This window comes from Aulonocara stuartgranti (genome assembly GCF_965226115.1).
Source record: "Aulonocara stuartgranti genome assembly, chromosome: 7".
NCBI classification, from domain to species: domain Eukaryota; kingdom Metazoa; phylum Chordata; class Actinopteri; order Cichliformes; family Cichlidae; genus Aulonocara; species Aulonocara stuartgranti.
This window is the reverse complement of record NC_138945.1, coordinates 24,971,983-24,999,230: the sequence shown is the minus strand read 5'-3', so window position 1 is coordinate 24,999,230 and position 27,248 is coordinate 24,971,983. Positions and strand designations below refer to the sequence as shown.

The 27,248-nt window shown below is 40.1% G+C and overlaps 2 protein-coding genes across 4 annotated transcripts in view; one reads left to right on the top strand and one right to left on the bottom strand.

Annotated features, from left to right (window-relative positions):
* Positions 1–15,246, bottom strand: part of LOC309710035 (synaptic vesicle 2-related protein-like) — a 17,095-nt gene extending 1,849 nt beyond the window's left edge. The window contains exons 1-15 of one of the 3 annotated variants that reach the window (XM_082539168.1): positions 14,794–15,246; positions 5,229–5,359; positions 4,687–4,772; positions 4,508–4,606; positions 4,330–4,401; positions 4,114–4,238; positions 3,942–4,005; positions 3,731–3,856; positions 3,518–3,646; positions 3,339–3,412; positions 2,930–3,006; positions 2,740–2,844; positions 1,131–1,242; positions 938–1,019; positions 743–832 (exon numbers count right to left, since the gene is read on the bottom strand). In XM_082539168.1, the coding sequence (XP_082395294.1) occupies positions 743–832; positions 938–1,019; positions 1,131–1,242; positions 2,740–2,844; positions 2,930–3,006; positions 3,339–3,412; positions 3,518–3,646; positions 3,731–3,856; positions 3,942–4,005; positions 4,114–4,238; positions 4,330–4,401; positions 4,508–4,606; positions 4,687–4,772; positions 5,229–5,359; positions 14,794–14,966 (1,545 nt within the window). In that variant the 5' untranslated portion in view covers positions 14,967–15,246. Of the gene's footprint in view, positions 1–742; positions 833–937; positions 1,020–1,130; positions 1,243–2,739; positions 2,845–2,929; positions 3,007–3,338; positions 3,413–3,517; positions 3,647–3,730; positions 3,857–3,941; positions 4,006–4,113; positions 4,239–4,329; positions 4,402–4,507; positions 4,607–4,686; positions 4,773–5,228; positions 5,360–5,533; positions 5,784–14,793 lie in introns of those variants that run through there. The other 2 variants (XM_082539169.1, XM_082539170.1) reach the window with 2 other exon arrangements.
* Positions 11,973–27,248, top strand: part of myo1hb (myosin IHb) — a 17,155-nt gene continuing 1,879 nt past the window's right edge. Inside the window, exons 1-32 of the mRNA XM_082539174.1 lie at positions 11,973–12,221; positions 15,960–16,121; positions 16,506–16,621; positions 17,764–17,962; positions 18,063–18,143; positions 18,300–18,479; positions 18,594–18,692; positions 18,773–18,886; positions 19,004–19,075; positions 19,160–19,279; positions 19,558–19,625; positions 19,712–19,817; positions 19,923–20,003; positions 20,079–20,170; positions 20,268–20,362; positions 20,553–20,599; positions 20,784–20,864; positions 20,953–21,058; positions 21,173–21,290; positions 21,408–21,521; positions 21,620–21,696; positions 21,778–21,846; positions 21,965–22,049; positions 22,171–22,333; positions 22,416–22,499; positions 23,071–23,164; positions 23,395–23,450; positions 23,559–23,694; positions 23,796–23,866; positions 25,214–25,311; positions 25,435–25,534; positions 25,610–26,804. Coding sequence (XP_082395300.1) covers positions 12,165–12,221; positions 15,960–16,121; positions 16,506–16,621; positions 17,764–17,962; positions 18,063–18,143; positions 18,300–18,479; positions 18,594–18,692; positions 18,773–18,886; positions 19,004–19,075; positions 19,160–19,279; positions 19,558–19,625; positions 19,712–19,817; positions 19,923–20,003; positions 20,079–20,170; positions 20,268–20,362; positions 20,553–20,599; positions 20,784–20,864; positions 20,953–21,058; positions 21,173–21,290; positions 21,408–21,521; positions 21,620–21,696; positions 21,778–21,846; positions 21,965–22,049; positions 22,171–22,333; positions 22,416–22,499; positions 23,071–23,164; positions 23,395–23,450; positions 23,559–23,694; positions 23,796–23,866; positions 25,214–25,311; positions 25,435–25,534; positions 25,610–25,636 — 3,168 coding nt within the window. The 5' untranslated portion in view covers positions 11,973–12,164 and the 3' untranslated portion in view covers positions 25,637–26,804. The remainder of the gene's footprint in view (positions 12,222–15,959; positions 16,122–16,505; positions 16,622–17,763; positions 17,963–18,062; positions 18,144–18,299; positions 18,480–18,593; positions 18,693–18,772; positions 18,887–19,003; positions 19,076–19,159; positions 19,280–19,557; positions 19,626–19,711; positions 19,818–19,922; positions 20,004–20,078; positions 20,171–20,267; positions 20,363–20,552; positions 20,600–20,783; positions 20,865–20,952; positions 21,059–21,172; positions 21,291–21,407; positions 21,522–21,619; positions 21,697–21,777; positions 21,847–21,964; positions 22,050–22,170; positions 22,334–22,415; positions 22,500–23,070; positions 23,165–23,394; positions 23,451–23,558; positions 23,695–23,795; positions 23,867–25,213; positions 25,312–25,434; positions 25,535–25,609; positions 26,805–27,248) is intronic.

Below are 27,248 nucleotides of genomic sequence, written 5' to 3'. Positions count from 1 at the left end.
GTACTGGGTTTGACCTTCTTTTGCTTTAACATTCTTCAGAGATTTTGGCACGTGCATGACGCAGTTGCTGCAGATTTGGCAGCATCTACATCCATAATGTGAATCTCACATCCAAAAAGGTGCTGAGGTCATTTGAGTACATTGCATTCAATGTCATGTTTAAGGAGCCAGTTTGAGATGATGAGCTTTGTAACATGGTGGTGACATTACCCAGCTGGAAGGAGCTATCAGAAGACGGCAGTGTGGTCATAAAGGGATGGAAATGGTCAGTTGTAACAAATGGTTTGTTCTGTTTGTTAAACAAGAACACCCATTTGCATCAACCTCGTCCATAGCTATTACACACTTAATCAAACAAACCACAGCACAAGAAGATAAAACAAGTAGGTTCCTCTTATACAGACAGCACCAACAACTATGCCACGGTCAAGTCACTTAAATCATGTTTCTTCTCCATTGTGAAGCTTGGTTTGAACTTTAACAGGCCATCTGGACCATGTCTACATGCCTACATGTCACATGATTAGCTGATTAGACATTTATGCCAATAAATAGTTGAATAGGTTTACTTAACAACATGGCCATTGTATGTATGCATTGTACTATTGCTGTTACATGTAATAGAGAACCTAACATCTTAGACCTTAAAAAAAAAAAAGAATTTCATTTAGGAGATAGATTTGGACAAAATTTACCGAAAACATTTTATTAGCTTGTTCAAAAACAGGAGACTGCTTCATACCTGTGCCACAAAGGGTGTAATCAGGGCACCCAACCTGGCCATGGCACTTGACGTTCCCATTGCTAAAGCTCTGTTTTCTGTAGGGAACACCTAAACAAAAGAAAGAAAAGTCAGTGAGTACAGTTTGTCCAATTTGACCTGTCTGAAAAAAGAAACAAACAAACAAAATCTGCTAAATTGAAAAGTGATACGTACTTCTGGTGTGTAAACAAAAACAACTTGGTATCCACCAGAGATGAAGGCTCTGGCAATGAAGATGAAGATGGTAAGGGCTATCCTGGATTAATTTAAAAAAAAAAAAAAGAGTTACAAATCAGCCTGGGTGTTTTAATGTCAAGCATGTTTGGGTTAGCTGCTGTCGTACTATGATATTAAAAAACAAACGTACCTCCCAATGCAAGCGTATAACGGTAGAATACACAAGGAAAACATGAGGAAACACAGTGCCATGCTTTTCTTCCTGCCGATATAGTCCACTAGTAGAAGGACGACTAAAAAACCTAAAAGCAACATCAAAAAAAAAAAAAAAAAGATCAACGACTGCACTCAACACTGAAAGATGGAATCATTCTCTTAAAGTGCACTTTTTTTGTATCTCGTTCTCTTTATTCTGAGAATGTACATGTTTGTATGCTATACTCTGCCCACCTTCAAATCACTGAAAAACGTCAAAGCATTGTCTTTAGTAGGCTTTATCAGTATGTAGACTGCGTATTGAAGATTGTCTTTGAGGTCTGAAAAGTGATATTGAATTGTTTAAGCATGCATTCTGTATAATGGCCAGCAGGGGATGCCTCCTGTAGTTGCAAACAGACTTATAGTTGCATGGAAATCTAGAGGGAATCAGGGCAAGGGACTCTTACTGTATCCACAGTCAACACTTTCCTGATGACTTTGTGGGCTCAAACGCTAGCTTCACGTCTTTTAATCATACAGGATACTTTTTTTATGTGGGCGGTGCCTAACAGCGACGTTGCCGTTGAAGACTACAGGGTACGGTCGAGACGGCTTTTACCGCCATTTTTATGATATATCAGTCCAGGATCTCAGAGATTCACAGATTATACAGAGGGAGATGTTGCAGCCGTTTGAAAAGATTGCCCAGTGTTCAGTGTTCCTCAGTTTCTCACTCCTCTCTTCACATTCAGTTTCAAAACACCAATACGGGGACCGAGAAAATGCCCATCTTGAAGCTTCACAATGGGACTTCCCTAAGAAATGAGTGATGTCATAGTAGGTTCATCTATCTTTAATACATACTCTTGTGGATTTAGAAAAAGTAGAATAAGGATGAACCACTCCCATGTGGTGTCTGGAAGCGAGAATAATCGCTGTCTCTGTCTAAGTCCTCACAATGAACATAACAGTGCAACAGTCTTTTTCAAAAAGACAAAATTATTATTTTGTGTGGCCGAACTAGACTTCACAACCTGCCTAAACTGATGTTATGCCCAGTAAATATAGTGAAGCGCGTATGCATGCCCATCCCCATCACTCTTGAGGGTGTCATGTTGTGTCTCATTTCTAACTATAATTATTTATGAAGCCACACAATTCAGCTGCTCCTAAATTTCAGCTGTCTTTTTTTTTATTTTTTTAATTTGTACCTGAAGTCTAAAATCACTTCTGTAATAAATGCTCATGCTTCCAGCTGATTAACTGTTAAGCTCTTGCAGCTCAGAGCCACTAATCAATACACTGCATGTTGATCTGGACATGAACAAAAGGAAAGGTGCACGCCCACAATTAAACACGGATTAAAAAACATACATTTCTTTATCAAAGTTTAAAAGAAAAGAGTATTACAGGGACATTTTGAAAACCAGTAATAGTTTTCAAATTCACTGTTTGTTTGCCACTTTTTCACAGTATAACTACTATTAAGTTGATGGGAAATTACCAAAAACAAATTGGACATTTTCTCTATGTCAGCTGTCAGACTTTCAACTTAACTGCACACCACGCCTCTGACAGACTGCAAGCAGCGAGTATTTTACCTGGGAACTCAGCCAAGGTCGTCCATAAAAGGTCTTTGTAGTCGGCTGACGTTAAATATCTACATTCAAGACTGCAGTCTGGCTCAATCTTGGCTCCTTGGGTCACTATAAGGAAGCATTTGGGATTTGTTGTAATTCAACAATTGAAAACATTAAAAGCAGCTCTGCACAAAGGAAGCTGTAAACATACTCGCGCACAAATCTCCAGCTTGGAACAGCTCAGTTGTCAGCAGGATAATCCCGTAATAGGAGAAGGCATTGGAAAACCTATTGACAAAAGTAAAAAGATCATTTTTTTTAGAACATTAGTTCTGTGAGAAGTTGAAAATAAAGCATTTAATATGTCAATCAGGTACTACTGTTACTCCCCCTTGCATTAGGAATCACATCACAGTCCATCACAGGATTTTAAGTATCGTTCCTGGTTACCTGTATACAAGTCACTGTGGTAATGGTAAAGCTATAACTGCCACAACAACAACAAAAATCGAAAACTTGATAAAATAAGGCCACGATGCCGAGCTGGTAACCACTGATTTAAAAATGACTCCCTTTAAATAGAGAAGGCTTATCTGAGAGAGTGTGTCACTTAAGCTAACCATATAAACCACAGGAGCAGCGTGGTCTTCCAGTACTGAGGAGCAAAGAGATCTTTGAACCGTCCACGTTCATTCTGAGTAATTAAAGACAAAAATAGAAAGTAGACATTTTATTTTGAACATTTAAGCAGTGTATATATTTAGATTCATATCCAGAAAAAATAAAATCTCATCCCCACCTGATTATAAGCGCTCAGCCTGCCTTGAGGCAGGGTCTTCCCATTCTCTTTAGCAATGCGCGTTAAGGTTGCCATGGCTTTTTCTCGTCTTCCCGACAGCACATCAAAACGAGGACTCTCCGGCAACCACTTTGCAACACAGAAAACTGAGCTGAGTTACTTTCAACTTTTTTTCTATTTTGGCGGACCTCTACCCATCGCAGCCATACTTACAAAGCAGAAGCAAACAAAGATTGCCAATGGTACTGTGGATAAGCCGAGCAGCCACCTCCAACCCAGATCAGGCATTACCATCAAGGCCAGGAGGACCTCAAACACAGCACCGATTGCCCAGAATGCCTGATGCAGACAAACAGTTAGGATGATATAGTGCAGTGCAGCTAATATTGTCAAAAGAGAGTTTATAAGACAATGACCGCAGTACCGCAATCAGCATAATGCAGATGCCTCTTGCCTTCATGGGAAGGAATTCTGAGTACAGCGTGACCCTAAAACAAGATTAAATCTTTATTTATGTTCATATTGTTTTCTTGGATATTGCTCATTGAGGAACTACTGATGTATCTTGTTATGCATGAAGGAAGAATCAAACTTACGACTGAGGAGCTCCTCCAATACCAAAGCCCACAAGGCTGCGCAGGAACAAGAGCCAGCCATACGCTGGAGCAAAGGCACTCAGCAGGCCGTAGTACAAAGTCCAGCACATACAAACTTTCAGACCCTGTTTAGCACAGACACATATACAGGAAATACATGAGATCATTTACAAACCTCATGAAATCATGTATGAGAATCATAGATGTGAGACTCACTACTTTTCTGCCGTACTTGTCGGCGACATTTCCCCAAATCGGTGAACTGATCCCCATCCCGATAAAAACCACCTGTTCCAACAAAAATAAATAAATAAATAAATAAATAAATAGGTCATTGACTATGTTATATAATCAAAAATCTCTAGTGAAGCAATAAAAGGTAAACAGACTTTACCGATGTTATGAGTGCCACTTTATAGCTGGGGAGCCTCCACTCACAGTGCAGCTGGGGCCCCAAGATGCTGAGGATCATCATCTCCATGGCATCTGCTACCTGAGGGACAGCATCCAGTTAGAGATGTGCAGTATCTGCACGTTGATGAAGCTGTTTGGACTTATTTTAAGATTTATTACCCATGACAGTCCAGTGAGGAAAGAGATTTTCCACTGAAACTTTCCAAATCCGATTGCCTCCAATGCATCATCCACTGTAAAGGTTTCTGTTAATAAAACACATCGGTCACTGCATGATCAGTCTCAGAAACAAAACCTGGCATTAGCATGTTATTCAGTATAACACACTCAAAGGTCATTTTACATCTTGGACAGTGTGCTAAATTCACAAGGTTTTTTCAGCACCGTTAACACTTCATTGCCTTGTGAAAATATATAATAAAGAAATCAAATTTGATGCATAACAGATTAAAACAAAGCAGTTCTTCTGTTTTTATGTTTTAGGCCAGTTATAAACAGGACATGGCCAATATAAGATGAGTCTACTTTCATGTGTAATTAACCCATATCCACATTTACATTTATCAAAATCCAATCCAGCTGATCAACACTGCCACATAGGGTCTTTCTATGTTAATACTTTCTAATGCCCTTCTTACTTTACCGCCGCCACAGTTCCACACACAACAATTAAAACAAAATAACAATTATATTGTACACACCTTCGGGTTTATTAGACCCAGAGGCGGATGAAGACTGCGTAGCCTCTGCGTCAAAATTTGAAGCTATGGTGCAAATCTCAGCGTCTGTGCCCTGGTCCTCATCCGTTTGACCCACAAAATCTGCATCACCCCTAAGTGCCATCACACAAGAAGAAGACATGAAAAAAAAGTTTGTCTTTCAGACATACCAAAGTTTGTCGTTAAATACATTTGCACTTAGCCCTGTGGCTCACACTCCGGTATGTAAACATAGCAGGTCCTTACAAAAGCAAGAAAGCTCATATTTTTCGTGTTTTTCTCTTTACCACTGTTCAGAGTTTCTCCAGCGCTTGTAAGAGATCTTAGCTGTTTTGGGCCAGTTGTCCATTTTGTCGTCACGGAGAGCTGTGAGTTCCAGCTCATAGCGCACAGGTGATTTGCGGACAAACCTGCTGGAGCAGTCACTTCAAGTTTTCAAGGAGACACCCAATCAGAGAACAACACCCGCAGGGCGGAGAGGGGAGGGGTTAGAGCAGGAAGCAGAAGTGCCGTGTTGTCAAACTGGCTTCGGGTCAAAGAAGCGACCCCATTGGATTAAAATGAAGTACTATCACATAATTGATCAATATCTTTAAATAGATTGTCAAAGGAACCGGAAGAAATATTCCAAGACTTTAATGTCACCACGAAGTCTTATTTGTTGTTCTAAGCAGAATTTATTTAAAAAGAAAAGAAAAGGTATCGACCAGAACATATCTAGGAAATGAAAGTATCTTTTTGCATTTCAAGTTGATGCTATATCATCATTATGTGGTTGTTTGTTTGTTTTTTTTAAAGTTTCTATTTGTTTTGTTTTATTTGTTTTTTACTCTAGTGTAAACTGATCCCCTAGGAGCTTGACTCCAAGTTTCCTGATTGGTCTAAACTGAGCTGGTTAACCTGAGAGCAGGTTAGTTTGATGCTAATCTCACTCGGTGGTACAGACCGTTTATGGACAGATAGCAAAAAGAGCACTTAGTTCTTTATGACATTATATATTAATGATAGGTTTTCTTTAAATAAATAACAAGTGATTATATGCAATACAATTTGTAATGTTGAAAGAAATGCTGATGTTATTGTATTGTGAGGTAAAATAAACACATTTTGGGAAACACTTAAGACAAAGCAACGATTTCCTGCTTGGATTAGATCCAGCTAATCTCAGATTTATACCAGAGAAATTAAAAAGTGCATCCCAGACAAGAGCTCGGTTCTCAGGAGTTCGTTCAAACGGCAAATTTTCTTATAAGTAATAATATAAAGAAAAATAAAACCACCGAGCCAGGCTTTTTCCTGTTACTGCAAATAATTACAGTGCACTACAATCAATCAAACACATAAACTTGAAAAATAAAGCTCATATAGCCTACTTATAGATTTTAATGTGGTCATCAAAATTTAAATTTGTGGTATTTAAGTATTAATATTATTATTATTATTATGAAAGAATAGGAGCTAAAAGCCAGGCAAAGACTTTCTTTGATTCAGCAAGAGGAAGGTGACATCATATAGCCTACAACAGTAACTTTATTTATACCAGCACTGCGCTTCAGTCATTAGCAGCTGAGTATCTGTCATAACCTGTGGCCGACAGTAGGTTGTGCTGTCCACCCTCTACCCAAAAGCCAGTCATGCTATAGAAAGGATGCTGCTGTCTGTTCACTCACATTGTCATCATGTCAAATAATGCTGCTTATTTTCAGAAGCTCACTGAGAAGAAACCCAATTATGACTTCTTCTTCATCTTCTTGTGGGGCTTGCTAAGGGCTTTTGAAGCTTTGACTACTTCTCAGGCCCCCTGCTCCTCTGACTCTGGGCTCAGGGTTGCATTTTGAGTACAGGTTTAAGTAGACTATTCATCACCTTTGATTGAAATAACAGTGCTGAAATGTAAATGCATACATAGAAAACATTACACTAGTTGTGAAACTTGAACAGCTGCTGGGTTAAAAAGTAAAAGAGTACCTTCTTGAATAGTTCGGACTGTTGGGAGTAGCTGACTCCTTCAGTTCTCAGTACCCTTGTAAGTTAATAAGGCCAACCTGAAAATAAAAGCTGTTGAAAAGTAGGACGCTGTGAGGACATGCTGAGGCTGCTGCATTATGGGACGGCCGTAAATACAGTGTATAGGTAGAATATACAGTGTGCCACACTGTCCCCTCGTCAGCTGGGTGCTCGGGCTCACGCAGAGCAGTACAAAATCTCATCTGAGATTCTCTGACTTGCACAGCGAACTGCAGCATGGAGCAAAAGGTAAGCTTTGAAATCTACGAAAAAGACAAAACATTTCAGATCTATGAGCGCTTAGTTTAGCAGAGTCAGTCGTGTTTAAATACCTTAAACAGTTTGCTGCTGCTCACTTATTGTGTCACTGAAGGCAACTCTTCTAAAACTGATAACCTCACAGCTGGTTTTGGCCTTCAGAGTCCTGCCCTGGTCACAGCAATCTGTTTACACGAATAAGGAATTATCTGAATGTTTAATAGTGTGTGAGCATTTATTTGAACAAACAGTGTTTTGAGGATACCTGAGGTCACTCATCCTTCAAATCTTTAGAAACCAGATCTGAGTCATTCTGAATTATCACCTTGGTTCAGTTGCTGAAGAGATGCAATGAATCTTATCAACAAGGCTTGCTTTATAACTCAGCTATGACACTGGCAATAACAGTAAGCAACTTTAAATAACAAGAACTGCTCCTGCTTGTACAACATATGATAGATAGTGTAAAATCTCTGTTTTCTTGTTGTAAGGTGTAAAACTGCTCTTTAAATGTCAGGCATCCAATTTAAAACAAACACATATTCTCACTTCTTTATTGATTTAATGCTAAAAAAAAAAGTATTTGAAAGAAATATTTTCAACCATAATTGTGTGTGAGACAAAATTAATCACTTCAGGAATAAAATGGCAAAGGAGTTGTCATTTTTCCATAAGACATGGCCTCTGTGGCATAGTGTATAAGGAATCCTCTTCAAAGAAATCTCTCAGTTGTTGCATAATGGATTACATTATGTTAATGGCCATTTTACCAGAATGCTCTCTTATGTCACCGTGCGATTCTTCCGATCTTCAGGTAGTAATGCAAGATGCCTTTGTTGATGGTTGGAGGAAGCAATGTTAAATTTTAAAGAGAATGAATGAGAGGGCAACGTTACACGTGTCACAACCGAGCCAGCTGACCCAAAGGAAAAAGAAGACGCCGAAGCAGCAGATGTGATCTATTATGATAAAACTGCTCAGTGTATCGGAAAGTTTGGGGATGTTCACTGGTGCAAGTTCCAGCATCATCTCTCTCCAGTCAGCCTGGTGCTGCACAAATTAAATTAAATTAAATACACATACACCTCCTTCCTGCCGGCTTGTTTAGGGTGGAGCGGTGTGTTAGCCACATGCGGTGAATGTCAATTTAATCATAAACAAAAAGTGGTCAAACACATTAAAATATTTGTTTAAGATTTAACTACAGATATGTTTTGCAGCTCTCGGCTCCTTATTTTTTCAACAGCTAACAAAAAGTAATTGGAACTTTATTAAATCAGTGCCGTTGCTTTACATAATCACGTGAAATCAGTTTAGAATTTTTAAGTGTAACTTAAAAACTTTTTTCCAAACTGGTGTGATCATCCGCTCTCTATAGAGCACCAAGTAATTAGTTTGAAATGCATCTGCCTAATCAAAGATCAGTAATCGAATACCTGCACTGTAATTTTGTGGGGAGGAGGGTGAGAAGGGGTCTTTGGGTGGATAAAGTTACTGCATCCTTGTATTACATAGCTGCACACGCACACACAGTCATGCACACACAGTCATGCACACACGCATCTACATGCATGCACTATCTTCCTTAAACACACAGCATAGCTGTTCAACACTCAGGTGAAGCGCTGAATGAGTGTTTGCTGCCTGCTCCATGAAAGTTTAAGTAGACCAGTCCTTCCATAGCCAGGCAGCTCATTACGGCCTCATTACCAACAATGCAGGGACTCCAGCCCTGCAGGAAGCAGCAGTGCCACCCTCCTCCACCTCCACCTCCTCCTCCTCTTAAGCCAGTCTGTCCCTAGTTGTGTTAACAGGACAGCTCCAAGCCAGTATGTGGATTAGAGACCAATGAGCATCAAAGCAGAGAATCTATTACTGGTTACGTACCTGTGCTGACTTGAAGAAACTGCACTATGGAAGAAATCTTCAATTACTAAAACTGCTGTCCTGGGCTGTGTCTGCCCGACTTACATACATGTGGACTGAAGTTCAGTGACATTTGGATTTATCAAGTTCATCACAAAAGACTGACCCAACAATGACGCACAAGCCTTTGGAAGTAAAGGAGGTAACTAAACTTGGATGCAGTTGTGTCAAAGCCACAGTCATGCAGTGTTTGTATGACTGGAGCAGTAAAATTAGACAAAATGAGAAAAAAATGGTCTCTCTCTAAGGGTTAAAGATGTGTTATGATTATTATGATCACTCCAGCATAATAAAAGACGACTGTGTAATATCAAATATTTTATTGGCACAGAATATGGTGGTGTAATAGCTATCCCTGTTTTTTTGTTTCCCCCCCCCTCACACAGCCTGTATTAATCTTCTTTTCAGCTGATGGAGCAGTTCACAGTTTTTTTTCTAATATTTTTTTGTTTTTTGGCAAAAAAGCTCTAAACACGCCTCATAAGACTTCCTCAGCAAAGTGGCACATTTAGTGCCTTGAGAGGCCGATACTTCCCCCAGGAGTGTAGAAAAAGACTAAAATAGGTTTCAAGTAAGATGTGGTGGATGTGTGTGTGTGTGTTTGTGTTCATGCATTTGCATTTCTCATGGTGTCGAGACATAAATCATCTAAGGGTAAAGACATGTTTTAAAGTTAAAGTTACAGGATGAAAAGAAAACTTAATGCAGTTTTGAACAGAATCCAGAAATTATTACTAAATATGATGCTGTGCAACTGTAACCATATGCTGTATATGTTGTATAATATCAGAGGCATCAAAGCTACGCAGTACTTGCTTGCTCTTCTCTCTACCAATACGGGCAGTAAATACTGGACACTATATGCTAATCCGTATCAATATAACAGAGTATCTCCTCTGTTAGAGGACAAGGTGAACAGTTGGCTAAAAGGCTGTGAATTGTGTATTCACTTGTTCCGCCATAAACAAAAGGTTTGCTTACTGTCCCCATGAGTAATGCATTTTTAGTAAAATCTTTATTTGCCAGAAATGCAAGAACGTTTCCAAAGATAGCGCTGTGGCTTTGTGGCTTGTTACGGCTGCTTGTGTGAAACAGTACCAACAGAGGAGGTACAGTACTTGACCGGTGTGGTGGAGGCCTGTTCAAGGTCAGGTTTCTTTAGACACCTGGAGCCCCTTAAATGTGTGTTGCCCTGGGTGATGCACGGTGTCAGTCAATGGCCCACGAGGAGTGCTATCTCTTTCAGGACCCTAACTGCCACTTTGTGGCTGGGTAACAGGATCCTGCACCATACTGGATAAATAGGGACAATGGAGCGCCCTCTCGGGTGATGGTCAACCAGTCAGATAAACTTTCCTGTTCAAATGTGATGTTTACAATAGGTGCTCATTTCATATTTCATACAAGCTTGCTGTGTTTTGTTTGTTTACACATTTTTTGTTTTGTTTTTTTAGTGTCCAGTTTGAATCAGATGACAGTGTGCCAAGAAAGCCAACCTGTTATCTATCGCCTCTTTGCTTTTTCTCCATCCTCTCGCAGCATAGTTCGGTTTTCCTGCCTGATTTGTGTTCAGCAAAGGTCAGATTTCCTTTGAGTGGCAGAAAATCCCTGCCCTGCACTCGCTGCCCAGTGAAACATCCAATAACAGATGCCTACAGAGTGCCAACAACAGGAGACTGCCCTTGCAGTTTCTGGTTTTACTACTACTGCTGTTATATTTCAGTCTACTGTCTTAAATCAGAGTCTGATAGAAACTAAACAGAAGCATATTTACAAATGTTTCTGATAAAAAAAAAATATATTTTTAAAACTGGAAACTGTTTTGCAGACATTTTTTCAGCTATCTTAATTTTGTCAATCTCTATTTAAAAAAACCTCTTCTACATGCTTTGCAGTCATTAAACCATATAGCTGACTTTGGTTAAGTTTAAATTCATTATTTTGCTTAAGGTGGATTCTCTCTGGTTACTCATTCTTCTTCTTACTGTCCAGTGAAATGCATGCTAGATTGATTGGTGATTCTAATAGTCACTCTGAGTTAGGCCTGTGTTATTGTGATGACTCAGCCTTTCACCCTATGACGTCAAGAATAGGCTCTGGCACCACTGCCACCTTAAAACTGGACAAGCAGCTGGATGGCTAAATGGATGTTGTTTACTGTGATTAGTATCTCCTCATTTTTGCTGAAGTATACCTTTGTGCAGTTTTTTTCCCCATTTCTTTTAAAGGATGGACGCAATAATCAAGTTTGTAGTACAAGAAAACTGAGGGACTAATTAAAGGAAGATTTTACAGGAATGTTGTATGTAACACGTTAGTTTAAAGTCTCACATAGTTGTTGAATTGGGTTGATTTTGATGCATCTACCCAATGGATTGCTGGAGAGATGTGGCATTTTAATCCTGAAGGAGACTACAAATTAAAAAAACAAAACAAAAATAAGATGTAACACTTCCCTTCAAGGGAACAAGTGTACCTGAAGTACATCACCAAAATACCCCATAACAGAAACACTGGGTCCTGACACTGTCGGGGTCAAGGGTTTCAGTCTTTCCTTTAATTTGTCACCCATGTTGCATCTATCTACACATGCCCCCGCACACAGATACATATTTGGAGCGAAGCTTCCTTTGTTGCGCACTCACTATATTATTGATGGTTTCCTATTGAAGGAAGCAGAGACTGTAATCTATCAGAGTTTCCTGTGTTCCCTTCAATAAAACCCAGATGTTCAGCTCAGTTCAGAAAAGGTACCTGGAGGCACGCACACTGAGGATCTTAGTGGTAAGCAGCTTTATGCGAACAATCTTTTCTCTGTTTTAATGATCTCATAATTACATAATTCATTTTATTTTGATGTGAATTTCTGCTGGGTCAGTAGATCAGCAGCTTGTTTCACTGGAGACTGTCAGTGTCAGTTACTTTGACTTAGTGACAGGTCAACTTGGCAGTGATGAGAGCTGAACTACTGAAGCGCAGTGCTGGACGGCTCTTTCATAACATCGCAGCACCGTAATTAAAGTGCATTGCTGATCGTTTTACCTCGCATAAAATTCGTTGTGTATTAAGTAGCGGAACATATCCTGTATTTATGCATACTAAAATAAATGTTACTACCCGTGGGCTTTTGAAGTTGATCAGATTTATATTTGTGTCAACTTTTGCTTAATACCTTTTTTCTTTTATTTTGTCTTGTGTTTTTAAAGAGGCATTTAGCATTACTATCAGCTTACTATTTAGGATACATGGATTTTTTGGTGCTCAATATATCCCTGTCATGAACAAGATTAATGGCTCTTAAAAAGAAACAGCAGCAGATTAGATAGTGGTGGCTGAATTTAGATTTATCATGAGCACAGAGGATGTGGCCAAGGCCAGAAATGGCTCTGACTGGAAGTCACAGATATAGGGACAAACATTCAGGAAATTAGGTGCCCATTGGGACATTTACCATATATCCTAGGCTGACAAGACTGTAAGTATGTGTGTGTGCATGTGCTCCTCACTGATGAAAACCTCAACAAAAACAGGATAATTTTTGAAGACACAAAGGAAAAAGGTGGGGCACATGTTCCATCCATCCCATCCAAACAGCAGGGATAATAATAACACATTATCTGTAGAGTAGCTTTTGTAATGTTGTTTGACTTCAGCTGCGTCAAATATACAGCCTGTGGATCACAACTGGCCAACAAGCCAGAACTGTCCAGTCAGCAGTGGCGTGTCTAGAAAATTTTTGTTGGGGGGGCCAGGTAGGGGCACAGATTTGGAGAGAGGTGGCAGATGTAATTGGCAGATAATGTTTAAAAATAAATTCTACCAACCGTTAACCATAATTCAATAATCCTGTAAACCTAATAACTGAATGCGCTTTTAACTCTTATTAGAATGAGATTTTAACCACTACGGTGCAAAGTTTTTAGATACTGCGTTGATAAAGTACAAGAGATACAATCAGTGCTTTGTCAGTGTTTACTCAGCATTCAAGGACAGCAATATTTGCATAGTGTTTTTACTGACATATAGTGCACATATGTTTTGGGCAAAAACATTTTTAATATTAAAATATGAACATTTGTAACAAACAATTGACAAATTAGCCAATTCCAATGTAAAACTTTATCTGCCTGTTAAAAAAAGAAGATAATCTTCTCACAAACTGGTGTTTGATTTTGAAACAGGAAAAAAGTGGAGAAACAAATGAAAAGACTAACATTTGAATAAAACCTGAAAGCAAGTAAATACTTTCTATGCTGCCTTATCGTAAACTTTGGTAATATTGATAAAGAACAACACTGGCTGATGATGAAATACAGTCAGCTGGCATGGTGACACTGCCAGTATTAACCTGCAGGGCTGGACCGGGACAGAAAATCGGGCATTTTGACTACAGACCGGCCCACCAGGTATTAAAGCCATAAAGCCTTTGAATGAAAACAAATGCTGTTGTGACAGTGATGTACAGTCTTGTTGGTATATGTATGATTTCTATACATTTTACGTCAGATAAAAACTTTGGTTGTAAGATTTAGAGTTACCAGCTGTCAGCTGCTTAGAAAAGGATCCTGGTGTTATTTGTCTCTCAGAAACAGTTCATAACTTCCCTTCAACTCATCCATGTCACCTAAAAGGTAAACCTGTTTCTCCATCACCTGTTCAGCTCTGATGATTCAGTAAGGACATCTCCTGGTTTCATCTTCATGTTTCTCTCTCATCACATAACCAAACCGATATCATGACCAGCAGCTTTACAGCTGTGGCTCCAGCAAACATCAGCTGATACTAGAAATTAATATTAAATAAATTCTAACAACAGCTGATCAAGCTTAAACGTGCTGCTGTTGTTTAGAGCGACATCCGCTGGTTTCCTCTTTCTGGCGCAAAGTGGGCGATAAACAAACAAGAGAGAAAAGCCGATCAGCTGATCATTGATCAGTTTCATGATTGAAGTAGCAACAGGGGAGGCAGGGGGAGAGAATGAGAGAAGAAGAGGCTGCTGTGCAGCATAACGACAGAATAACTCCTTTGTGTCTTTTTTTCATTATAGCGAAAGTCCGGGACAAACTGCGTCTCTTCTCAGCTCAATACGAAACGTGTAATATTTTCTCTGAATGAGGGACCATTCCATTTTTTAAGGAGTCGTTGGCAACTCTACTAACTAACCTTATGAATAAAATAAAGTTCACTATCAGTAACATCATAGCACCCACCCAGCTGTATAAAAACTCCGTCAAGCTGGCTAGATCGCAGTACGAGTTATTGTAACTGACGGTAAAAAGTCAGCACAACGAAAATAAACTCCACCTAAACTTGGTTTATATCTGACCCAGATAGACTGCAGGTCATAACTTCTTACCTGGAGTTCAGTTCACCTGACACTCGGACTGGCGGCTGCCTCGGGTCTCTCCTCCTGCCTCCCCTTCCCTCATCCACCTGCTGGCCTCTGTGGAAGCTCCGCCATAGCCACCACCAAACAACTGAGTTATTTTTACACATCGACCTGCATCTGGCCAATCCACCACCTCTCATTGTTCATGCCATTACAAAAAAAAAATAAAAATAAGTCACCGGGCATATCCCCGGTATGCCCGATGGCCAGTCCAGCTATGTTAACCTGCAACCAAATCTGCAGCTCCATACAGCAATGTTACGACTTAGATTATATCTTATAACTCATAACTCTTATGTTAGCTGCCCTCAGTAGCATACTGTCTGAAATATTCGACGGCTGCAATAATTCTTTAAGTGTTATTTTTTCCTTGGTATTCTAATTTCACCGAAGTTTACTAAACTCAACAAACTTAATATTACTTACCGGGACATTGATTCTGTCCTCATTTTCTTTCACCGAAAAATTTTTCCTGCAGTGCCGTCTTTCGTGCTTGGCTCTCCTACCTTTGCTAAGGTGATGCGCATAGCGCAGAAGCGATGCTGCATTCACTTACACTCGGATATCTGAGCGTCACCGTGAAAACATAATCGGACATTTGATATTTGATTGAATTTTATTGTTTTGCCTTTGGGGTGGCACCTGGGGTGGCCAGTCTGGTTGGGGGGGTGGCCTGTGCCCCCCCAGGCCACCCCGCTGGACACGCCACTGCCAGTCAGGACAGCTGGATGGATTTGCAAAGCGTGAGAGGTGCAGTGCCCGAGGGGGGAGATTTTGCACGATTTTGCATGAGGAAACATTCTGTTGTAAATGAAAGATGGATCAGTCATTAGAGTGGTTGTGGTCGCTGTCAATTTAAACAGCCAGATGTGGGAATCTTCATCGGTTTTATAGCCTTCTTACTGATAAAGACATTAACCACCTGTCTCATCATCTTTCTACCAAGTAAAAGCCATGAAACTAAGCGCCAGTAAACTGACTGATAAACATTGCAGATGGTTTTTCATTTGTTTTGTAAATTAATGGTTTGATAATACTGGCATTGGTGCTTTTGCTCACATTAAACTAAACTAAAATGAGCATGATACCCCTTTTGTATCTAATTTCACTGATGGGTTGCTTCTTTGGCCTAGAGCCTGGAGGAACGGTGTAATCGTATCCTGAGAAACATGGAGGCCTCCCTGACAGCCCGGGATCGCGTTGGCATCCAGGATTTTGTTCTCCTGGACACCTACACGAGTGAGACTGCCTGCCTGGACAACCTGAGGAAACGGTTCCACGAGAATCTAATTTACGTGAGTCTTTCCTGTGTGGTGTCATTTTGGGTAGCCTTTCACTTTCGCTTACTCTAATTAAACATTATGCCCTCAACCTTCAACCCCACAACGCCCTAATGCTGCGTTGTCTTCTGCTGAATCGGGCTCTGCGTGTTGCTGAGTCAGCAGCTCTGGTTCTTTTCATTTGCAGAGTGAGCACTATAAAGGTCAGTGCTACCCACTGGGTCATGACAAGTGATTAACTGAACTTATTTCTTTTGCTAAAATTACTTATCATTGTTAAGCTACATGGACAGCACATTGCCGGAAATCTTCTCATAATGTCACGTAATGTTCAAGGAAAACAATCATCAAAAGCAAGAGTTGCAGACCATAAGTTATTTTCCTTGTCTTTCTCCACAGACTTACATCGGGACTCTTCTCGTCTCAGTCAACCCATATAAAGAGTTAGACATCTACAGCAAGAAGCAAATGGATACCTACATGGGAGTCAACTTCTTTGAGCTGCCGCCTCACATGTAAGAGTTGTTTCTGGCATGTCATTTGTGTAGACTGTACATAAAAGATGTACTTAGCTACCGTGACGTCAGTGGTTTGTGGATTAGCACTCTGAAACTTCAGATTGGCCTTTTGACCTTTGATAACTTTGACTTGATCATGTTTTAGAGAACAGGGTGGTGTTTAAGGGATCAGCTAACGCTACCTAGTTTGGTTAGCAAGGCGCTTCTGTAGACTGGGTCGTAAACTGATATTGTTTCCTTCATGACAAAAAAGGAGCACAGACATTTCAAACTGCAATCCATACTATTTATCACATAGTTAAGGTTACAGTTTGGACTCATCCACCCTGGTACTGTGTATTCAAAAAGTTATCACAAAACCACAAACACTGCTGTGCTTCAGTAAAGTGGCTCCATTTAGCTGAAGGCAACAGCTAGTCACTTGTGCTGACATCCACCATCATCCATCCATCTGTTCATCCATCCATCTGTTCATCCATCCATCCATTTTCTGCCACTTGTCTAGGCCTAGCAGTATAAACAGAGTCCAGACCTCCCTCTTCCTGGCCACAAGAAAGAAACCCAAACCATTTTTTGTTCCAGGCTGTAAATGTGTTTAATTCTGTTCTAAAGCTTCGTGTGAAAATTCAGTTTCTTAATGATCAGATTTATTTGGCATGCCTTTATTCCATATTAAAATTTCTCAGCAAATGAAAGAACAAATGGATTTATGATTCCTGGCAAATGAATGAATCCTACTGTCTTTGCAAATCCCTGACCTACCTGTAGATCACGCAAAGTTGACATTTGGTTGATAGACTTTAACCATCTTGACAATTACCGAATGGACATTGATGGTCCCCAGAAGACTGAACTGGATGATTGTAATACATTAATGTGAGATACAATATGACTAAATCAGCCTCAGTTATTGCATTTTCTGGTGATTAGTAAATACAAGTACGGTAAAATGAAATCTTGAGCACTGTTAACATGTAACTGGTAGAAATACCATGTTAGCAATATGACTGTGAATATGCTGACAATCACAAAAGCATTATAGCTCAGCTTCAAAGAACTCTTTGACTTGATGGATTGCCTCATCTTAAAAATAAAAAAATGTGATTTTGTTAGCCTCTGACCTCTCGCTGTGCTTTCAGTTATGCGCTGGCAGACAATGCCTTCCGCACAATGATGTCTGAGTTCAACAACCACTTCATCCTCATCTCAGGGGAGAGTGGGGCCGGAAAAACAGAGGCCTCAAAGAAAATCCTTCAGTTCTATGCTGTCAGCTGTCCAAGTACCAAAGTCCTCAACAATGTCCGTGACAGACTGCTTCTTTCCAATCCCGTGCTTGAGGTCAGTGTCCTGGATGTGCGTGGTAAAGCTTCTGCTATGCAAGATCCTGTGCAGTTTTTTTAAAACACAATTTCTTCCTTGTTTTGTTTTCAAATTTCAGGCTTTTGGAAATGCCAAAACCTTGAAGAATGACAACTCAAGCCGCTTTGGAAAATATATGGACATCCAGTTTGACCACCAGGTAGACAAATCTAAATCATGTTGCAATGCCTAAGGTGAAACCTTAGGTATTTAGTCTTCCAAATTATAAAAAACAAAAACAAAACAAAAAAAATAAAACTCGTGTCTAAAACCTTAGGCATTTACTACATGTTAAAGATTACCTTTTCACTTTCAGGGTGGTGCAGTTGGGGGTCACATTCTCAGTTACCTGCTGGAGAAGTCCCGCGTGGTCCACCAGAACCACGGAGAAAGAAACTTCCATATATTCTACCAGCTGGTGGAAGGAGGAGAAGAAGATCTGCTCCGCTGGCTTGGTCTAGAGAGAAACTGCAAGCACTACCGCTACTTGGTGCAGGTCAGGGAAATAATGCACTACATTCATGCTGCTTATAACCCCCCCCCCCCCCCCCCCCCCCCCAAAAAAAAAAAAGCTGACATCTTTACTGAACTTTTTAATTGATTTTTTCAGGGGAATTGTGCCAAAGTCAGCTCTATCAATGATAAAAGTGACTGGAAGACGGTACGGAAGGCCCTGTCTGTTATAGACTTAAGCGAAAGTGACATTGAGGTGAGGATGCACATTAAGTCTTTGTACAGTCTTTGTGTTGGAGATTAATTTAAAACCATTTATCTCTGGATTTCATACAGAACCTCTTTGGAATAATTGCCAGCGTGCTCCACATGGGAAATATAAAGTTCGAGGCAGATGCTCGAGGATACGCCATGCTTAACAACAACCAGGAGATGCAATGGGTGTCAAAGGTAAAATCCAAGAAAACAGCACGTAGTATAAACAATTTGTCCCCCTTCATGCAACTTACTGATGATACCGCGAAGAAATTTGATGCCACATGATTTGGTTTTCTATTCTGGTTGCAGTTGCTGGGGATTCCTAACCAGGTGCTACAACAGGGCTTAACCCACAGAAAGATCGAAGCCAAATCAGAGGAGGTAGCATATACATTAACTTATAAAATAATTTTAACTTGCTTGAAATGCTAAATTACCTTAATTGACATTATTCTGATCTTAAAGGTATTTAGTCCTTTCTCTGTGGACCATGCAGTGTATGCCAGGGACGCCCTTGCCAAAGCCATCTACGGCCGCACTTTCAGCTGGCTAGTCAACAAGATCAATGAGTCGTTAGCTAACATGGTGAGCAACAAAGCAACCCAACTTATTGTTCTCACAGAAAGAGGGAGTGATTTGGGCTAACAAGGTTAGGAAGCAGTCCTGAGGTAGTCTACTGACAGATTTTGAATCTGCAAACATCTGATTTGAATATCTGGCAGTCTTTTTGGGCACAGTGTAATTTTATTGGCTCAAAGTAAAGTCAGCACATGAGCTTGAAATGCTTTAGAAGTGCTTGTCTACAGCATGTCTGATCTCAGTGTTAAAACCCTGTCCTATTATATGTGCACTTCTATATAAAGGACTCCTCCAGGAAAACCGTGATTGGCCTTCTGGACATCTATGGGTTTGAGGTTTTCAGTGTAAACAGGTGAGATCATGCACAGAGAGACTGATTCTTCAGTAGAAAAGGTGTCAAATTAAAGACAGTGACAGTGACTAATTTCTGTTTTATAGCTTTGAACAGTTTTGCATCAACTACTGCAATGAGAAGCTGCAGCAGCTTTTTATCGAGCTGACCCTGAAATCAGAGCAGGAGGAGTACGAGATGGAAGGAATCGAAGTAATACGATTATTCAGTCAATTTGCTTCACATATGTGGGCTCAAGAACAGCTGATTTACAAGAAGAAAATAATGTTCTTCTGTTTTTTTCTCTCTTTTACACAGTGGGAGCCTGTGCCATATTTCAACAACAAGATCATCTGTGATCTTGTGGAGGAGAAATTCAGAGGAATCATTTCTTTACTGGTAAAAAAAAGGCATCACATCAAATACTGTGCTGATGAACCAAAACATGCCATAATTCCCGCTGTCCTCTCATAGGATGAGGAATGTTTACGGCCTGGAGAGGCCACAGATCTCACCTTCCTGGAAAAGATGGAGGACAAGATTGGTGGCCACCCTCATTTTGTCACGTGAGTTTTTACAGGTGACATGTGGTGAATTAATGTTGTCAACAAACAATCAAACTACAAGTATAATACAAATCTACACTAACTACATTTCCTGCAGACACAAACTTGCAGACCAAAAGACGAGGAAAACTCTGAAAAGAGGAGACTTCCGCCTCCTCCACTACGCTGGGGAAGTTACATACTGTGTTGTTGGTAAGACGTTAAATACTATTGATATTTTTTTTCTGTTATAATGCCACTGAATTAGTCAGTGTAACAACAGAAAAATGCTGAAATGCGTCAATAGTGTCATAAACCCGGCGAACTGACTACATGTTTACAGACGTACTACAGAGCAAATAGCTTCACTCTTGAAGCTTCTTTTTGTTCTTTAAACTTTCAGGATTCTTGGACAAAAACAATGATCTTTTGTATCGAAATGGGAAAGAGGTAATTTAACTGTTATGTAATTTAACCCAGTAAAGATGACAGTTTGGTGGATGGTGATTCCTCATTACAAAAAACGTGACTTCTAGTAACCCTATTAAATAATGCAAACAGGAACTGAAATGATGCCTACAAATGTGTAACTGCCTAACCTTTTAGATGCTCACAGTTTTCCTGTTCTCCTTAGGTTATGCGGCAGTCCAAGAACGCCATCATCAAACACTGTTTTCCTTCTACTGAACCGGATAGCAAGAGGAGACCTGAAACTGTAAGAGCAATACAAGATATAGAAACTCGGTGTCTCACCAATGTCAGTGAATTTAGGAGTAATCGGCCACTTTCCTGTGACTCCTCAGGTAGTGACTCAGTTTAAGAATAGCCTGGTGGGTCTGGCTGAGATCCTAATGATGAAAGAACCCTGGTACGTCCGCTGCATTAAACCCAATGAAGCCAAGCAGCCAGGTGAGGCCTTGAGTATCAAAAATCTGGTATTTCAATAAAGAGACATCCTAGTCAGTCTAGATTTAATCAGCACATGCTGCTGCTGACCTCTTAGTGTTGTGGTGTCTCCTGCAGGACACTTTGATGACGTGTTGGTAAGGCATCAGGTGAAATACCTGGGACTGATGGAACACCTGAGAGTCAGGCGTGCTGGTTTTGCTTATCGTCGCAAATATGAAATCTTTCTCCAGAGGTAGCACGCTGGCACTCCTCTAACCTTCAGTTAGTTACGTTAATCTTTTTCATGCAAAATGAAAAACAAAAACAAAAATCAGGATTCTTTTGTCTTCTGCTAACCTTCTGTGCTCAGGTATAAACCTCTGTGTCCTGACACTTGGCCCAACTGGAAAGGAACTGCAGCAGAAGGTGTGAGGTGTCTGATCAAACACCTGGGCTATAAATCTGATGAGTACAAGATGGGAAGGTAGGCAGAACGGATGAGTATCATATTTCAGATGGGTACTGCTGACTAACCTGGAAAAAGACATTTTTGGAAATCTCTCTGTTTGCCTTCATCGCAAGGACAAAGATTTTTATCCGCCACCCGAGAACTCTGTTTGCAACAGAAGATGCTTTTCAAGTCTGCAAACACAAGCTGGGTGAGATATTGTGCTGAAAATGTATTTTTGTTTCTATAGTAAACATCAACAACCTTTTCAACCTTTTAACCTTTACTGCAGCAACAAGGATTCAGGCAAAGTACAAAGGCTACAAGGTGAAAGGAGACTATCTAAAACAGAGAGAGGCTGGTAGGCCATGACATTTGTTTATAACCTATTAGTTAATGGTCCAGAACCATCTTGATTTATCAGCTCCTACTACACTTAAAACACGTTAAACAAACAATGTCTTGTCTAATCAAAATAGCCACAAAGATTGAGACCTGCTGGAGAGGGATGATGGCTAGGAGGGAACGTCAGAGGAGAGCATGGGCTGTCAAGGTCATCAAGAAGTAAGTTAACATGTTTGACAGTTAAATGGCTGCTGATGCTTGCAGGTCGGTGTAATGGCTGTGAGAGAGCCATTTGGGAACTTTTATTAAGTGAGGTTACCGATCTATTGATTTGTTCCAGGTTCATTAAAGGTTTCATGAATAGACATCAACCGGCCTGCACTGACAACAGCGAGTACCTGGCCTTTGTGAGGCACAGCTACCTCACGCGGCTCAAGGAAAACCTTCCCAAAACCATCCTGGAAAAAGACTCTTGGCTCACTCCTCCTCCTATATTGCAGGAAGTGAGTGATATTTAAATGTCAGGCTGCATTTTTTGTAATATCACATAACAGAGCCCGTTCAACACTCCTGTTCATCCTCCAGGTTTCCCAGGTCTTGAAGAAGATCTACATTCGCCACATGGTGAGGAAGTATGTTCGAGGGATCACTCCCCAAAGGAAAGCACAGGTACAATCCGTCGTACGTGAGCAGGAAGTTCAATAAATGTATAACATAACCTAAACTTGCTCTGCCTGTCACCAGTGTTTTTTATACCTACATTCTTGATTTCTTGATTTTCTACATATTTGTCACACTTAAATGTTTCAGATTATCAAAGAAATCCTAGTATTAGACAAGCATAACTTGAGTAAATACATTTTTTTTTTCATTTATTAGGGCAAAAAATCTCTCCAAATCCACCTGTCTCTATGTGACATTGCTCCCAAACCTAAAACTGGTTGGATTAAGGTTCAGGCTTTGACTAGACCACTCCAAAACCTTTATCTTGGTTACTTTTCTGAGCCACCCAGAGGTTGACATGTTAGGCAGTGGCTCTCAGTGTGGTTCAGTGAAGTCCCAAAGCCAAAAATATCGCTTTGTAATTCTTTCCAAACTGATACATGTCAATGACTTTGTTTCTCATTTCTTCTTGGGTTTCTTTACATCATGACATGATGTGTTATTTCTGGAAGCAGTTTGTGCAACAGATTTCCAAGGTTGATCTTAAAATACTCTCTGTTAAACATCTTCTTTGCAGCTGCTGTTAAAAGCACAGACCAGCGCCTTGTTCAAAGGGAAAAAAGAAAACTATCCCTTCAGTGTGTGCAGACCATTCGCAGACACCAGGATCTGTAAGACTACAGTACCATTAAAGTGGACTTACATGCATAAGATAGATAAGACTACAGTAGTTTATGTGATTTGAAATGGAAGACAGAATATATAACACTAATCTGCTACAGTTTGACGAATGCATGGACTTGTTTACTGGCAATTATTGTTGTTTCTGCAAACCCTCTCCTGCTGCTAAATATATGATGGACTGAGCGATTGCTGTTCTCACTGTTCTCACTTTGTTAAGGTGCAGAAGATATAAGCATCAAGGTGCTTCAGATGATTCAACATGAGAAAGTCAAGGTAAATTATAATATTAGTATTTAGTCAGCACACTGTCTTTGACGTGTGTGTGGTTGTCTGTTTGTTTGTTTTTTCACCTTCTCTGATCTTTGAGCGGGACCTCCACAGTACAGCGTACCTGTGGTGAAGTACGACAGGAACGGGTTCAGACCTCGACTCCGGCAGCTCATCTTCACCCAGGAAGCTGCCTACCTGGTGGAAGAGGCTAAGATCAAACAGCGGATAGATTACAGCTCACTGAAAGGTAACAAGTGAGGAGATAAAACAAAGAAAACATTGTTATCTGCAGTATATAAACATACAGTTATTTTATCAGTATTTTAAGGTTAACCTTGTTTTTGCAAGGTGTGTCAGTCAGCAACCTCAGTGACAACTTCCTGATTCTTCATGTCACGTGTCATGACAGCAAGCAAAAGGTACCTGCACACCGCTGTCCACAGCCATCTTAAAAGTTTTAACATTATACCGTTTATACTCTACAGATGGGCAACCAATAAAATGAAAAACAAAACTCAAATGTTAAACCCTAAAGTGAGTGGATGTGGAAGATCATGCTGTAGGGAGGGCCAGGGAAGGATTACCACAAATCAGTACAAAGTTGTTCTAAGTGGTCACTGTTACCCTTTGGTCAAACATTTCTGTACTAAAGCAGTGGTCTCTTCCAGCGTGATAATGCCTTCAATCAGTAGGACACAAGAGTTCGCTAAATAGCTTAATAAATATGAAAATGATGTGAATCATTTAGTGTCTGGACTTCACAACCGCTGGCACCATTATTAAAACACCAAGGACATTTAAAAACATTTTGGAGTGTTTTTCTTATAATAATCACTTTCAGGTCTTTAAATTTAAGATGAAAAATATCCAGTATATGTACAAAAGTACTGGGCTAACTACACATTACAGCTTGAGGAGCCATGGAAACCCTCACCATGAAGCTCCCAGTGCAGTTTTTGTGCTGATGCTAATCCCAGAGGAGGTTTGGAGCGTTGCAGTTACTGAGTCAGGAGAACAATGGCAAATTTTATGGAACACGAGCCCCAGCAAACCTGCTCTGTAACTTAATACAGTCTGTCATGGATGAGTCACTGTTGATCCTTATGGAAGCTTGTTTCTGCATCTGAATTTTTTTCTTTGACTCAAAAAACATTTTTCCTACCAGTAAGTCATAATTTTGTATTACTATCTCATAATTTTAATGTAAGAACCCAAATTTTTATGGTTTTTGTCTGTTTTTTGGGGTCAGTTTAAAAAAAATTTCTCAGTAGTTTGAGTTAGTAATTCTCAGCCCAACACTCAGCCTAAATTTGAATTGGTAAGTCAAAATCTTAAAATAACAATCTGAAATTTGGACTTTTCAGTGACAAAAACAAACATTCATATTTCCTAAATGCTTCCACTTTTGTTTAAATACTTAATAAAGCTGATCTTGGGATATCTAGGAAGAAAGAAATTTCACTACCTGACTTGTTACAATGGTTGGGTCCTATTATCACACAAGTGTCACACTTGAATTCAGTGAGCTCTTTAAAACAACCTGTTATTTCACAAATGTTTGTAAAAGCTGACTGTGGTAAAGGAACTGAAAACACCTGAATTCAAAGATTAAAAGGTGTGGCCCGGTACTTTAGTCCATATAGCGTACGTCAAATATGTCTAAAGAAACTGTTGGAGAGACCATAAATTAAAGCAGTTCATGTCTGCCATTTAGATTCCAGAGGAAAAGTCACAACGTTTAACAGAGCACTGATTTGTCCTTTCAGGGTGATCTGGTTCTGCAGTGTGACTTCCTGTTTGAAGCCTTGACTAAGCTGAGTGTTATTGTTAACAAGCAGAACTGCATCCACGTGGTGCAGGGCAGGTACAGAGTCTGCATCGTGTGTGGCAATATTTGAATTTGAAATATGAAAGTGGTAAAAATCATAAATAATAAAAATCATAAATAATCATAAATAATTATATATATATATTTTTTAAAATGCAGCGTGCGGTTTGACATTCAGCCGGGCAGAGAGGGGTTTGTCGACTTCAAGAGTGGCCAGGAGTCGATGGTCTACAGGGCAAAGAACGGCCATCTGATGGTGGTGAGTCTGTAATTCAGACAATGACAACTTATTACTGAAAACACGAGCAACTGACTGAGCTCTTTGTGTTTTTAGGAGTCAACAAAAACCAAGTCAAGATGAAGATGCCAGTGCTGTGGGATTAATGGTGCTCCTTAAGCCTCAGAGTTGCAACAGCCATGCTTACCCTGTAATCCTGCTCAGTGGCTATTTACATTATTAAAGGCAACTTTATACTTTTGCATCTTCATTAAAATGTTATACAATGAAGTATATTCTGTTATTACCCAAATGCTGCCAATAACTTAGCTGTAGAAAGTTCTTACTTACAATGTCAGCAGCTCTCCGTGTTCATGATATTTGGATTTGAAATAATCTCTATGTAAACAAACAGATTCATGTATGTACACTGTATTATATATACAAAATATTCATAGAATTACTTGATAACAGTAAAGAAATATATGTGTGCAAAGCCATGACTGTAACATTTATAATACCTCAGTCATGTTGTACCTTTATATTAAAACATCCTTGTTGTGGCAATATTGTCAGATTATGGTTTAGTCTAGCAGAGGAAACTCCAATGAATTGTGCAGATTATGTTTATGTAGTACATGCTGCTATTACGCAGTTCTGAAGTACATTTACAGCACGCTAACTCAGTCAATACAGTCTCAGATACGAATTAAGCCACTCTCTAACCTGTTTTTCTTAGATATGTTATTATCAGTGTTGGGGAGTAACGGAATACATGTACCGCCGTTACGTATTTAGAATACAAAATATGAGTAACTGTATTCCGTTACAGTTACCGTTTAAAAAGGTGGTATTCAGAATACAGTTACTTTGTTGAAATAAATGGAATACACTGGGGTACTTTCCTGTTTCATTTTGTCGCGGGTCAGGACTGTTTGGGTTTTGTTTGACAGCTACGTTCTTTTGCTCCAGGCGGCAGCGTTACGGTTGCCATGGTTACAGGGCGACGCTCTCTCTCTCTCTGCGACTGTGTGTTTCCTGGGTGAGAGAGCGCCTTTTCGTTGTTGTTGTTGTGCTAAGCTAACAGGCAGAATGCTACAAGCATAGCTCTAAAGAATGTAGCATCATGGGCAGTGTAGTCCGTGCTGCTGGGAGAATGGACTGCCATACACGTTATGTATCTGTGAGCGCTAGGAGGGAGAAAAAGGGGAGTGGAAAGGTACGAGCAGTCATCGAGCAAAAACGGGAGCTGGAAGCATGTAAATATAATAATAACCACTGCAGCCAAGAAGAGTGCCTGACGAGCCCAGTTGTAAGTAAGCTATTAAGACTCGACTGTACACTGTGTTCGTGTTTTCCTCCGAAAACAACAAGTTCCGTTGGAGCAGCCTTTCAACGCCTCTCTCTGTCTGTCGCAAGAAAAGTTGACCCACACAACAAAGTAGAGCTATTTTTCGGCTACCAGCCGACAGGGACCCCGCCGTATTATGCTGGGCTTACACTGTGCGATTTTTTCAGTCGCGCGATTCAGCTCCTGCTCAAACTGTACGATTGACTCGCAGGGGTTAGAAGTTCATAGGTCACGATGCAGGTCTCACACTATACGGCCCGACGCTCTGATGCGACCTGAGTGCTCACACTGTGCGTCCATAAAATGAAGGTTATAACAGAAATTCTGTCGCTCGCTCTCCCTCTCCGTCTTTCACTCACACAGACACACCACCACCATCAACTTTGCTAAATTGCTAAAAAACAT